Source organism: Canis lupus, chromosome 27 (genome assembly GCF_003254725.2).
Source record: "Canis lupus dingo isolate Sandy chromosome 27, ASM325472v2, whole genome shotgun sequence".
Classification (NCBI taxonomy): Eukaryota; Metazoa; Chordata; class Mammalia; order Carnivora; family Canidae; genus Canis; species Canis lupus.
The window spans coordinates 22,163,443-22,178,410 of record NC_064269.1 but is presented as its reverse complement, the minus strand read 5'-3'; the positions used below and the strand labels follow the sequence as shown (position 1 = coordinate 22,178,410).

At 35.2% G+C, this 14,968-nt stretch overlaps 2 protein-coding genes across 9 annotated transcripts in view; both read right to left on the bottom strand.

Annotated features, from left to right (window-relative positions):
* Positions 1-200: 200 nt before the first annotated feature.
* Positions 201-14,968, bottom strand: part of LMNTD1 (lamin tail domain containing 1) — a 49,909-nt gene continuing 35,141 nt past the window's right edge. For all 8 annotated transcript variants that reach the window (XM_025455416.3, XM_025455421.3, XM_025455415.3 and 5 more), the window contains 2 exons: positions 5,210-5,273; positions 201-570 (listed from right to left, as the gene is read on the bottom strand). In XM_025455416.3, the coding sequence (XP_025311201.3) occupies positions 5,250-5,273 (24 nt within the window). In that variant the 3' untranslated portion in view covers positions 201-570; positions 5,210-5,249. The remainder of the gene's footprint in view (positions 571-5,209; positions 5,274-14,968) is intronic.
* Positions 12,548-13,649, bottom strand: LOC112665539 (ubiquitin-conjugating enzyme E2 variant 2-like). The gene has a single exon (XM_035707365.2). The coding sequence runs from the start codon at positions 13,626-13,628 to the stop codon at positions 13,191-13,193; it is 438 nt and encodes a 145-aa protein (XP_035563258.1). The 5' UTR covers positions 13,629-13,649; the 3' UTR covers positions 12,548-13,190.

Genomic DNA, 14,968 nt, shown 5'->3' with positions numbered 1-14,968 from the left:
GTGGGATTTTTTACTTAGTACCATAGCTAGAAGATACTATTTTGGATGGATTTGAGGTAAGTGTACACAGGCAGGTTTAAAAACTCCCAACTAGTTACTCCATGGAAACTTCATCTACTACTTCCAAGCATTAGGAAGCTAAATTAACCCATGCTTTAACACGCAGACCAGATTCTAAGTATAAAGAATCAGACAGACCATAGTTTCAGAATTCCTGAAATATTGCTTTTGGAAAATGCACCTGCAGAAGCAGGAGAATAGTAGGCCTAACAGCTGAGCAGGTTATAAAAGACTGAAATGAACGATGGGGAAACATCATGTGCAGAAAGTGAAGACTGGGATGGTTTTACTTTTGATCAATGTTTCTCTTCTTAACAGCCTAGAAAACAAATGGTTTAACTTGACCACAAAATCTATTTCCTTCTTTAAGGAATGGTTACTGTAAAGTCCTGAGGAATTATCTTTTTTAGAAGAAACTATTTTCTTGCTTGCTGCTGGCTTCCCCTTTGTGGAAGGCTGGCTGTGACATGCTGGGCATCCTTGTAGTCTCTGGATTTGTATAATATTGTCCTGAACAAAAAAATAAAATGATAATGGATGGTGAAATATAGCACAGACTGTAAATATGCTGAAATTGTTATAGAATATAAAGTGGAGATGTTTAGTCTTTCCTTTACCTTAATCTTAAGATTATAGCAGAAAAATAGATCTTGAACATACTGATTGACGAAGGACAATAATAGGAGGGAGAAAATTATACTTCAACCTTTGCCAAGGTGAAAGGATTATTCATTTTTTTCTCTTTTCCAAATCAACTCTGTAACATGTGTCCTTGTTTAGGTTACAGTTTTAATGATGATTTATGATGTAGAGAGCTCTTTGTTAAGCAACATAGCTATTTCATTAGCTGGTCATGGATATTGTTAACTTCTGGTCTTAAATAGGAAGATCAAAATTGTTCTGAGGCAACCAGTCTAATGACTCATTTCGAAATGTTCATGCCCTTCATTTCCTTCTTGATGGGACTTGAATAGTGCTTAACTATCTTTTCCATTAAATGTCTAAGATGTTTCCTGGATTTAAAATATACCAGGTAATACACATGAAAAAGCAATAAGAAGGGGAAAGTTTCTTTTCTCTGTGTGTGCAACTGCCTGCGTCTTCTGCAGGGATCTTAGCAGGAGACCTCACAGTCTGAGATGTTTATGTTCTATACCTCCTTTATTGAAATGGAACTGGAGACATTTGCACAGGCATCTAGTTTTCTTTAAACACTAGAATACCTCTGACCCATATGGTGGGGAGTCTAGATTGCAGGTATTTTAATTCTTCCCTTACCACCTAACTGTGACATAGTAAGGCTGGGCTGGGGAGAGAGAGAATAGGGTAGCTGACAAATTTGAAAGAAGGAGGTTGTGGGAAACAAATATTCATGAAATTTCAATGGAAGAATTTTGGAAACCTAGCACTTTGAGGGCTGAGAGGAGAAAAATATTAATAAATAAATGGCAGGAATATACAACAAAGTATAGATAAAAAAATTTGACACTAGAAAATTTAACCATTAGATTTTCAATACTTTTTTTTTTAAATTTTTAAAGATTTTATCTATTTATTCATGAGAGATACACACACAGAGAGAGAGGCAGAGACACAGGCAGAGGGAGAAGCAGGCTCCATGCAGGGAGCCCGACGTGGATCTCGATCCCAGGTCTCCAGGATCACGCCCTGGGCTAAAGGCAGCGCTAAACCGCTGAGCCACCCAGATTTTCAAGACTTCTTTAGCAAGGTTTCACATTAAAGAATACTAAATATTAGTTCTTTCTAGGCCATTAAATACTAACTCATTGCTAACAAACAGTGGGCCCAGGAGGAGAAATTGTTATGGAAAGTTCTTCTCCAGGTCCCAAAGAAGGCTCTTTGAAGGGATAGAAGGACACTTTGTATTCGGGTTGTCTAGTTGGGCTACTCAGAACACCAAGAGATGTGTGAACTCAGCTTAGTTCATGGAAGGACTCTATCACCAGTACTGTATTAGGAGTGACTCAACTCCTAGGTATAAGCACTTTTATTAGTTACAAATATCCTGTGTTGCAGCTTTGGTGCTTTCTTCCCAGGTCCTAAGGAATTGGATACTCTTGAGGACAGTGCTGGTGATAGGTAGCAAATCCTACTTCTGCCCCTCCTCCTTCTTCCCTCTCTATTTCCTACCCTAGATTCTTCAGTGTCTCTTAGCAAGTCTGAGAGTTCATATGGCAGGTGGCAGATACAGGGAAATTACCTGGCCTTTCTAGAATTCTCTAACTCATGGAAATTTCTGTTTCTGTGGCTTCTGTGGCATCATCCACCTACATTGCCCATTAGTCACACAGCAAAGCTCCTACACATTTCTTGCAAAGTACTGAGCAAAGAGTATTTGAGTGCTGTGACTCCAAGTACAAACACATGGTTTTAATCAGTTGTAGCACAGAAATGTGATTAGCAGTCAAACACCCTTGAGAATAAACTTTGGCTTTGCTGTTTGTACTGATAATTAGCACTCTGTTAAATTAATAGTTTTGGAAAGAAGACCTGAATCTTTTTTGCTGTATTGAGCAGTCTTAAGATTCTTATGATGGTCACCTCCTTTTTTTGTGTGACTAAAAATGTCTCTTTTCTATTTCTACTTCTAAATATGCATTATTTTTCCTCTCAGACAAGTTGGGGAGGGCAATAAGACAAAGACTGTTTTGGGGGGGAAGGGGCAAGGGGAGAGGGAGAGAGAAAATCCTAAAAAGTCTCCATGCCCCCAGCACAGATTCCGAGATCATGACCTGACCTGAAATCATGAGTTAGATTTTACTGACTGAGTCACCTAGGCACCAAAAGACAAAGACAATCTTAATGCTGGCTTGCTAGGATTCTAGTCTTAACTCTGTCACTTGCTATCTAGGTGACTTTAGGCAAATCACTGAGTCTCTCTAAGCTAAAGTGTTTTCAACCATAAAAGGGAGATAATTTCAGCCTTACCTACTTAATAGGTTCAAACAAGATAATGTGAAGACCATGAAATACTATATGAGTGTAAAGCATTGTAAATCACCAAGGAAAGGTCATGAATATCAATGAGAACTGAAAGATGACTTGGTTTTTGAACAATTTTCCATGAGTAGACATGCTAGACACAGAGCTGACTACCATATAAAAGTTATTGACTGACAGATAAAGTAAAATTTTGTTTCCAATAAAGTTTTCATAAATATTCTTCTGAGGGCACATTGATGGTCAATCCTAAATGTACCACCAGATGGGGGTGGAGGCTCTAAGAAAACAAAAGTAAGGCATCTTAAGCCACCTGGAACTTTTCAAAAAAGGGTGGGTAAAACAAATAAACAAACCTACCAAGGAATCTCCTGCAGAGGGGAATCAATGGACAAATTTGTGAACATGGTAGTTAAGCAAAATAATATTTGAAGAAGACCAACAAAACTAAAAATTATGTCATCCAACATCCAATGAGAGGATTCAAAATATATTTTTTCCAACCAAACCCAACAATATAAAAAAATCTTTGTTTTTATATATATATATTATATAATAACATGCCCCCTTTCCAACTCATATCCAGTATAATTCCTTCTTGGCTATAGAAATGAAAGTTAATCAAATTGTAGAAGTGCTAGCTGCCAATGTCTGTGGTGGATTTCAGATCCCCTCCTTTGCATTTCATCTACATTCTGCTCAGGGTAGACCCCTGAGAACAAGAATTATATCAATGGGGACTAAGGCCAGATTCTCCAATTCTTTGCAATTCAAAGACTTTAGTTTTGGCTCTGCGGATGATTACAATGTGAATTTTGGTATAACTTGTCTCTACAGACTTCAGTTTCTTTTGCTCTAAAATGAGGTGGTTGGAAAAAAATCTCTTTACATTCCCAATGTCCTATAAGAAGTGTTTGAAAAGAAAGCATCTCAAAAGAAAAGGCAGGTTGTGGCCATCATATTTTTAGGAAGTTGGAAGCTCAAGAGCAACGACACTACAAAAATAGAGTGGACTTACAAAAGAGTAGGTGACATTCACAAAAACAGAAGATGAAGATTAGGGAAAATCTAGGGAGACACACACTGAAGGACACTGAGACAGCTGAGCAATCTAAGAAAAACTGAAAGGTTGGTACACGAATGTGTGTAGTAGGAGGTGCTATGAAAGGCCAGTAGGTTGTGTGGAGGGGTAAAATTAAGTCATTTCTGCCAGTGGAGTCTAGAATATTAAGAAATTAGCAGTAGGGTGGCTATAGTTTCATTCTTAAACCAAGGAACAAACTTGAAAGCCTATTCAGTAAAAAGATAAATAAATCAGTTATGGACCAGGACAACAAAGGATGTAAAGTAGAGAAGATACTTGACCAAAATAAAATAAAATAAAAAATGACCTTTTCATCAGCTCTCTGGGGAACAATTTAAACACAACCACTAGCAAAACAAAGCCATTGAGATCTTCCCCATTTACTTATGTGTTAATACCATGAAAAAGAGGAGGCAATGTAGGAAGTGACTGGTTAAATGATAACAGGGTCATTTATCAACTGAATAGCAGATGTCAGAGTTCCTAATCTGCCTATTTATTTATTTATTTATTTATCTATTTATTTATGTATTCATTCATTCATTCACAAGAGACACACAGAGAGAGTCAGAGACACAGGCAGAGGGAGAAGCAGGCTCTATGCAGGGAGCCCCAGGTGGGACTTGATCCCGGGTCTCCAGGATCACACCCGGGCCGAAGGCGGCGCTAAACCACAGAGCCACCGGGGCTGCCTGCATCTGTAGTCTTTTGACCAGAATAATTTCTATTATATTATTAAGAATGTGTTGTTCATAGGAACTAAAATGAATATAGTTGCAGAATGTTTTTGAGTATTTGAAGTGACTCTGGTTTCTAATTGTTCTTACTTATCCACCAACAAGGATAGCATGAAGATATAGGGCAAAAAGTAAAGATGTGGTATTTCCTTGTTTCCCATTCTTAGAAACTTTATAGCATACAAGGGAAGACAAAAACTGGTGGATCCAGAAGCAACATAAATATTTAACAGAAAATTAAGGACTATGGATATAAAACAATATAAAAACAATCTATGGTCTGATGACTCTGAAAGATAGATCTGCAAATTATTTTAGTCCTCTTATTTTTCAGCAGAGAAGGTAAATTTGCAATTCTGTTGCTTACCTTTAAAAGTTGAGTTGACTGCCTTTTTGTTTTTGTAGCTCTAATGTCTTATTTTTCTTGGTCCCTGCAAACCCCATAAAAAGAAGAGAGATTGGGAATCCAATATTCCAAGTATCAATTTTTCACATTAAAACAAATCCTAGAATGGACTAAGAACAAGATAATTGCTTTTCATTTTAAGGAGAAATCTAAGGTTTAAGGATTTTTATATAATGGTAAATTTAACAAAGGGGCTTAAAAACCACTTGATAAGTATTATTTGAATATTAAGTCTAACTTTTCAGTGAATAATTTAAAAAGGAAACCTGTATTTCAAGACATAATAAATCAAAACTGAGAAGAAATATTCATCTGAAAGATTTTTAAAAACTGAGGTTGCAAGGTAATTTAACCAGCCTGTACAATTCCTTAAATTATCTATTTTCTTTCTTATTTTTTTTTTAATTATCTATTTTCTACACTTAACAGCTGCCATTATGGTGAAATAGCTAGTGAGAGGGGTACAGGATCAGGCTGCATCATGAGGGATGTATGAGATGGTATGTGGATGGAAGCAGATGCTGCTTAGCCTGCCAGTTTAGCTGACTTTACCTTGGTGATGAATGAGGTGATAGATATGGTGGTCTCCCTCACTTCTATATGCTTAAGCAGGGAATGAAAGTCACTTTGTTTAAATATAATTTCTACACAGAAAACCAAAATCTAAATAGCACTCACTTGGATAATACCAAGTATGAATTACTTCTAGCCCAGAAATGAGATGGGTTTTTTCCCTCTGTAAAATAAAAGATAAGAAGACAAAATAATATTCTAGGTACAGATAATAATAAGCTCCTCTGGGGGGAAAAAAAAAACTACAGGAAAAGTGACTCAGTCATACCTAACCCTTTCTTTTCCTCTAAAAATACAGAAGAATTATCAAGTATTTGATTACAAGGAAATAATATCCAGAGGCTAGATCTGAAAGAAAGGGACAGAAATGCAGGATGTTTCTGATTAGCACAGTGATTCTCTTAGTCACTAATAGGTTTCTGAATCCAATGAGTCAGCGCGCTATTTGGCTTATCACTGTGTAAACTTTCTGAATAGCAAGTTATAGACCTGGAATATAAATAGGCTTCTCAGATATTTTCTATACTAGAGATTACTGGCTCAGATACAAGAAGAATCTAGCTCACTTCTCATCTTCTGGTATAATTTGTTGACATGGAACAAACCTTGTAACTATTTTATGTCTATCCTTCCAAACTAGCTAGCCCGAGGAGGGAGGTTTTGAATTGCACCCTGAAAGCTCTTTCTTTAGCAAAGTACTGTACTTATATTTTTTAAAAGTTTTATTTATTTATTTGAGAGACGGGGTGGGAGGGGACGGGCAGAGGTAGAAGGAGAGAGAGAATCTCAAGCAGATTCCCTGATGAGTGCAAAGTCCCATGTGGGGTTCCATCTGAGGACCCTGAGATCATAACCTAAGCCAAAACCAAGAGTCAGATGCTTAACTGACTGAGACACCCAGACATTACCAAAGCACTGGATTTTAGAGCTAAACACATTTATTTAAAAAATTCCCACTTATAATTTCTTGAAATTTAAGGACAGAATTATTGATAGTAAAGGTGTTTGTTTCAATTTTAGTGGGAAATGGCAATTTCTTAGTGGTTATTTGAGCCTGAAGCATTCAGCCCTAGTAACTTTAATCTTAGAATATCCTGACTTCCTGAAATAGTATTTCTTACTTGTGTAAAGTAAGAAATGCGTCTTACTCATTCTGTCCTTAGGATTAGTATCTTGGAATTCTTTGTATGGTCATTATAAAAACTTTTTTTCACCTATAAGAAGAGGCATGTAAACAGTTTTCATGCCTATTTTTTTAGAAAAAAGTCCTACAGAAATATGGTGATGTTACAATTTAGATTATCTGAAAGCAAGCAAGGGAAGAGAAAAATTATTACTCCTGAATACTTGATATAATTTTCCTTTATAAAAAAGTTCTTGATTTTTTGATGCTATTATTTTGATAACAAAAAATGGACAGAAACTCTTGACGGTTTTCAGTGTTCCTTCAATTCATCTTCTACTCAGTCTGATTATAAGAGGGTCAAATAGTTGGCCTTTTATTCTAAAGGGTTCTGAAGGATAGACTTTTTCCCCTATATATCAGTTCATACAATTTGTAATTATATTATTAGTACTGTCATATATATATATACACATATATTTATATATAGTAGTTACATATATATACACATACACATATATACACATACAGATATATGTATATATAAATAAAGTAAAAATCAGAGATGTGACAACATTACAAATTTATAATCTGATAAATGTAAATAATGCAATACAGGTATAAACATCAATAAAGAGAACAAAGAACTTATATGGAAGACACATAAAGATAATTTATTTCAAACATATTTTTTTCTTTGTTACTATTATGGATTGGAGACATGTTCATATGGGAAAAAATACTTTGATCGCAGCACAGATAAGCCAGACCTATTGGACTGTAATTAGTACTTGCCCATAATCCAACTAATTTAAAATTTCATAAATGTGATCTTAATATATATAGATAGCTTAGTGGTAAGATTTTAAATGTTTAATTCTTGGATGTTATCTATGGTCTAGTTTCATTTGTTTTTTTAACAGATTGGCTTTCATTGTGTGGCTCTGCAGTCTTCAGAAATAAAGGAAAGTTATTATTATTTTTATTTGTTTTTATTGAAGTTCGATTTGCCAACATATAGTATAACACCCAGGGCTCATCCCATCGAGTGCCCTCCTCAGTGCTCATCACCCGGTTACTCCAACCCCTCACCTACCTCCCTTTCCCCAACTCTTTGTTCATTTCCCAGAGTTAGAAGAACCTCATGGTTTGTCTCCTTCTCTAATTTTTCCCAGTCAGTTCTCCTCCTTTCCCTTATAATCCCTTTCACTACACTATTTCTTATATTCCCTGTATGAGTGAAACTATATGATGATTGTCCTTCACCGATTGACTTACTTCACTCAGCATAATACCCTCCAGTTGCATCCACATCGAAGCCAATGGTGGGTATTCGTCCTTTCTAATGGCTGAGTAATATTCCATTGTACATATAGACCACATCTTCTTTATTCATTCATCTGTTGAGGGACATCATGGCTTCTTCCACAATTTGGCTATTGTGGACACTGCTACTATGAACATTGGGGTGCAGGTGTCCCAGAGTTTCACTACATCTGTATCTTTGGGGTAAATCCCCAGCAGTGCAATTGCTGGGTCATAGGGCAGGTCTATTTTTAACTCTTTGAGGAACCTCCACACAGTTTTCCAGAGTGGCTGTACAAGTTCACATTCCCACCAACAGTGCAAGAGGGTTCCCCCTTCTCCACATCCTCTCCAACATTTGTTGTTTCCTGTCTTGTTAATTTTTGTCATTCTCACTGGTGTGAGGTGGTATCTCATTGTGGTTTTGATTTGTATTTTCCTGATGGCAAGTGATGTGGAGCATTTGTTCATGTGTTTGTTGGCCATGTGTATGTCTTCTTTGGTGAAATTGCTGTTCATGTCTTCTGTTCATGATTGGATTTTTTGTTTCTTTGCTATTGAGTTTAATAAGTTCTTTATAGATATTAGATACTAGCTCTTTTTCTGATATGTCATTTGCAAATATCTTCTCCCATTCTGTAGGCTAGTTTTTAGGTTTTTTGACTGTTTCTTTTCCTGTGCAGAAGCTTTTTATCCTGATGAGGTCCCAATAGTTCATTTTTGCTTTGTTTTCCTTTGCCTTTATAGATGTATCTGGCAAGAAGTTACTGTGGCCAAGTTTAAAAAGGTTGTTGCCTGTATTCGCCTCTAGGATTTTGATGGATTCTTGTCTCACATTTAGATCTTTCAACCATTTTGAGTTTATCTTTGTGTAAGAGAATGGTCTAGTTTCATTCTTCTGCACATGGCTGTCCAATTTTCCCAACACCATTTGTTGAATAGATTGTCCTTTTACCAGAGGATATTCTTTCCTGCTTTTTCGAATATTAGTTGACCATAGAGTTGAGTGCCCATTTCTGGGTTCTCTATTCTGTTCCATTGATCTATGTTTCTATTTTTGTTATTAGTACATTCCATACAAACCTTAAGATTATTTGTTCCATGGTATGTTGATACGGATTGCATTGAACATGTAAATTGCCATGTAGCATAGACATTTTCACAATATTTATTCTTCCAATCTATGAGAATAAAATGTTTTTCCATCTCTCTGTGTGCTCCTCAATTTCTTTCAGAAGCGTTCTGTAATTTTTAGGGTCTAGATCCTTTACATCTTTGGTTAGGTTTATTCTATTATTATGACGTGAACTTTTCTGCATGTGTGTTATACTTAAATAAAAGTATATTATTCCTAAGATAAAATACTTCTTTTTAGAAACTTAATGACAATAAGGAAAATTAGAGAGGAAAGTAAACACAGTTAGTTACAATAATAAGCACTGACAGCTTATACCCTGACAAGAAAGGAGAAAGAATGTCTTAAAAAATAGATTGATGAACTCAAAATGAGTATAATAACAGTTTATTTAGTATTGGAGAAAAATAGTCTTACCTGAAATAAGTTTAAGCCTATCATTATATTGGAATATATGGGGAATTAATTTTAATATAGTTAGTCATAATTTAGTTATTTCCAGGAATTTCTCGGCAAAGATGGCTAATTACTACCCCTAGACCATTGTTCTTTCAGATGCAAGATGCACAAGTCCAGGGAAACCTAGACACATGGCCACCAAGAATAAAGCCTGTTTGCCTCAGCCTCTGCTGCAGTTAGACAAGACCATGTGTCTACATTCTGCATAATGGAATGTGAAAAGAAGTCATGTATGCAACATCCAAATTATGCCCTTGGAGTTGTACTTCCCTGTGTCTCCTCTGAGCCATAACAGATTGCAGCTGCCATCTTTCAAATCAGAGGTGAAGGTGTATGTTGGATGTTAGAATGGAAAAGCCACATTAAATGCCCTGTATCAGCACATCTCCAGACTAAATGAGAGAGAAATAATTGTACATGATGAAAACAGTGAGAAAACAGTGATACATACAAGCACTATTCATATTAAGAAGTGGAGTATTATTAGTTTTCTAGGAGCAGTTTTGTGCAACCTCCTCATACTATTCCCCTTCTCCTCCCAGAGATAATCATTCTGTTTTTTAACATCACTGTTTAATATTGAATGTTTTTGAATTTTATAGAAATGGAATCATTCAACATGTGTTCCTTTTTGTTTGGTGTGTGTTGCTCAATATGATGTTTGTGAGATTCATTGATGTTATTTCATGCGGCAAGTAGTTTATCTATTTTCATTGCTTATGGGATTGTATTAATTTATCAACTTATCCACTATATTGTGGATGAACGATTGGACTGCTTCTTAGTTTTTGGCTATTACAAATGCAGTTGCTATGATCATTATTGTATTTTTTTGTATACATATGCATATCTTTGTTAGGCATAGTAATTCCTGGGAATGGAATTGTTAGATTATAAGGTGGATATTTGTATATCTGCTTTTGTTTTTGTTTTTTTGCCTTATTGTACTCAGGCTTCTAGCATAATATTGAATAAAAGTTGTCATAGAAAAAATTCTCATCTTTATCTGGATCTTAAGGAGGAAACCTCCATAACTTCACCAATAAGTATGAGAATTTGCTTTAAGAGTTTTGTACATGACACTTGTCAGATTAAGAAAATTCTCCCTAGTCCTACTTTTCTAAGGTTCTCTCTTCATGGGTGGGTATTGACTTTTATCACATGCTTTTTCTGTATCTTTGAGATGGTTGTATACTTTCTCTCTTTATTCTGTTAAAAATGATAATTTTACTTGATTAATTTTCAAAGTTCAAACTAAACTTGCATTCTTGGAATAAACACACTCTGTGATATATTATCCCTAAATAATCCATGTATCAAAGAAGATATCACATTGGAAATTAGAATATATTTTGAAGTGAGTGATAATGAAACTATGACATCTATCAGATCATAAACATGACATTCTTATACTATTCTTTTACTGTCTATACTAGATTATAAACTTGCATCCTTGATTTACTAAAGTCTAACATAAATTGTAACTTTTACAATTTACTGGACAAAACATGTAATTTAGAGTACTTTAACACCATTTACTCCCCTCCCAATTTATGTTTTATTGCTGTCGTTATGGGTTAAAAGACATGTTGAAGTCCTAACCCATGGAATATGTGTGTGTGTGATCTTATTTGGAAATAAGGTCTTTGCAAATATAATGAAGTAAGATCAGGTCATAACAGATTAGGGTGAACTCTAACCCAGTGACTACTGTCTTTATGAGAAGATGGAAATACAGACACAGATACATAGGAGAGACACAGATACATAGGAGAGACACAGATACATAGGAGAGAAGGCCATTAAAAAATGGAAGAAGATTTGTAGATGTATCCACAAGCCAAGGAACACCAAGGTTTTCCAGGTAAGAAAAGGGAAGTAAGGATAATTCTCTAGAGATTTCAGACAGTATAGCTTTTACCAATACCTTGATTTCAGACTTCTGGTCTCTAGAATTGTGAGAGAATACATTTTTATTGTTTTAAGGCACCAAGTTTCCATAAACTACTTCGTTACAGTAGCCTTGGGAAACTAACACACTTATCGTGTATTAAATTCTATATACATTTTAATCTCTACAAGAAAATACTGGTATTAATTATATGGTAAATATTCATTTATGTTTATCCATGTTTGACTCTTTCCATTTTTCTTTATTTCTTCCTACATCTTTGCATATCCCTCAGGATTACTTTCTTTCTTCTTGGAGTAGTTCTATCAGTATTTCCTTACTGTGGGTTTGCTGTTGATGAATTCTCTTAGTTTTGTTTCCCTTTATTTTGATTTCCACTTTCTGAAGTGTATTTTTGCTAGGTATAAAACTCTAGGTTAGTAGTTCTTTTGGCATATAGCACATGGAAGATATATTGTTCCATCATCTTCTGACTGCTGTTATTTGATTTTCTGAAGCTTTACTATAGTATACATTGGTGTTGTTCCTTTTGGATTTGTGCTGTTTTGGATTTACTTTTTTTGATTTACTTTTTTGATTCTATAACTTAGCATCTGTCATCAGTTTTTGACAATTTTTGTCATTATTTATTTATGTATTCTGCCCCAATTTTTCTCTTCTTTTTCTTGTGGAACTCAAATCACAACTTTTTTTTTTGAGGACACATTCCACATTTTATTTATTTTTAAGACTAACTTTAATCTCAGAATCACATATCCATACACCTATTTCCTTTTTGTTGATTTCACTTAAATGCATGGTTTGTCAAACAGACTGTAAGCAAATATTAACCATGTCTGTTACATGTACCACACAGGAATGGCTTTTAACAGAAATTCATCGACCTCCCCACAACATGTTTTTATTATAAATACAGGTATCAAAACAATCCTGAACATATTTTTGATACTAGTAGTCAGCACCCACACCGCTTCAAAAATTAACACAATTTGTGACAATATTCATTGTACCTGCTACTTTCGACAATTTCAACTGAAGCTCTTTCACTAAGCAAGATGGATAAAGCATGCCATTTCTGTTTTTCCTTCTTGAGATTTTTTTAACTTTTCAGAAACACACATGCTTCCACAGCATCTGACTCTTCTCTCCATGCTTTCATCTTGTAAACCTGAATTCTATTTTGAGTACTCCAGGTTTATGCTTAAATGACAGTGCCTTAACAAGAGAAAAAAATATTGTGCTGCATTTTTCCTCCTGAAACCTGAAAACATAATGGTGTACATATATTAAATATATTTCAACAAATGTCCAGGTCATGTTTACCAGCTGGAATTCTTTTACTTAATGTGTGGGTATTCTGCATTGTAATATTTAATCAAGACATTAACATGAGTAGAAGGTTGTTGATTTAAGACAAGTTTGAGATCCACTAAAATTAATTGTTGTATGTTTGTCCTTCTGGTGGCTGTGGAAGCTTCATATTTTCTTTGGACATCATTAGACGTCTTTGCTCTTGAAGTACAACTTTAATGCTATATGAATTTTGCCATTTAGCTAACACTGGTATGCTCCGTGCATCCACCATTCCACTGGAATTATTAATTCCATTCATATTAATTTTGGTTACAAATCTAACTGATGGAGGAGCTTCTGGGTATTTAGGTCCACGTTCTACTTTCAGGCTATATATTCTGTTTTCATAATTTGTCCTTGGTGGCCCAATAATCATGCCTGTCCACCTTGTAAGTGTCATATCTTCATTATCTTCAAGGCCCCAGCTAACCGTACCATCGCCTACTCCTTTTTGTCCTTCTTCAAGTTCTTCCAACAAGCGAAAATTACAAGGAACTTTAACACCTGTGGAGACTGCCATCTTCTCCTGCAGCCCGACGCAGCCGCAAATCACAACTTTATTGCACCTACTTGTTCCTCATCTTTTTTTATTTTTAATAGCCTGCTTTGTTTTTCCGCTACTTTCCTTTCCTCCCCTATTCTTTCCTTCCTAGATTTTGGAATATGTTCTACTCTACAACATTTTCAGCATTGCTTCTAAAATTTTCTTTAAAAAATATATATCTAACTCTATGATATGCTTGCTTAAAAACCTTCAGTATCTGCTTTTCTGTCTGTCCTTCAGGAAACATGTATTAAACAATTATTATGGGTCATGCACTGAGCTTAGTTTAGGAGATAAAAAGGTTAGGTTAGTATTCTATTATTCTATTCTAGTAGAATAGGTTACAAAAAGGTTAGTATAAGGCTATTTCTATCCTATTAAAGCTTATATTCCAGGGATAAAAAGAATTTATAATAGAGTACAATAAGTGCTTTGTATGATTGGGGAAGTATAGAATGTTAAGAAAATACATATAAGGAACATAAAACTCATTTGGTGAGGGTCAGAAGATGGACTCTTTGGAGGTAGTGACATATAAGTGGAAATGTTAAAAATGAGTAAGATTTATCCATGTGAAGAGAGAGGAGACAGAACTTGTGAAGGCCTTGAGGTAGTTATTGTATGCTTGAGGAACTAAAAGAACTTCAAGATGGTCAAGATGAATGTTTGATAAGATAGGTTGGGCAAAGCTACAAGATACTTAAATAGTTTCATGGATTTGGGCTTCCACATGAGGACAATGGGATAAGAAATGAAAATATTTAAGCAAGGAAAGTGAAGAGGTTGTTTAAGATAAAGAGGATTTTGTGATTAACTATAGGTAATAGTTGTTGAGAAAGGGAAAGGAATAGAGAAAGATTCTCAGGTCCTAGGGTTTCTGAATGGCATTTGCTGAGATATGGGGGAAAGGTGGAATGACAAACTTTGAGAGAGAGAGGTGATTATGAGATAAATTTTGTAAATATTGGGAATGAGACATTCATGGGGCATCTAAGAAATTATGTGCAATTGGCTTCATGAATCAGCAGTTCAGAAGAGAGGGTTGGGCTGAAGATATAGATTTTGGAAACTTTCCTACTCCATTTCATTTCCCATATAGCTTTCAATGTTCTCTTTCAAACATAGATCTACCTATATGAGACACCTGCTTATAAACCATATAAGTCTAAATTCTAGCTACCTGAAACCGTCTAAATTCTTTACACAATGGTGTGCAAAGACCTTTAAAATTTAGTCCACCAAACTTTCTAGACTAACATTTCAACATATATTTCAGTTGGATACAATTTCTTACCATTCTCTAGACACACAGGGTT

Bases quoted from the DNA above. Each gene is read 5' to 3' on its own strand.
- LOC112665539 (XM_035707365.2), bottom strand. From the start codon at position 13,628: ATGGCAGTCTCCACAGGTGTTAAAGTTCCTTGTAATTTTCGCTTGTTG.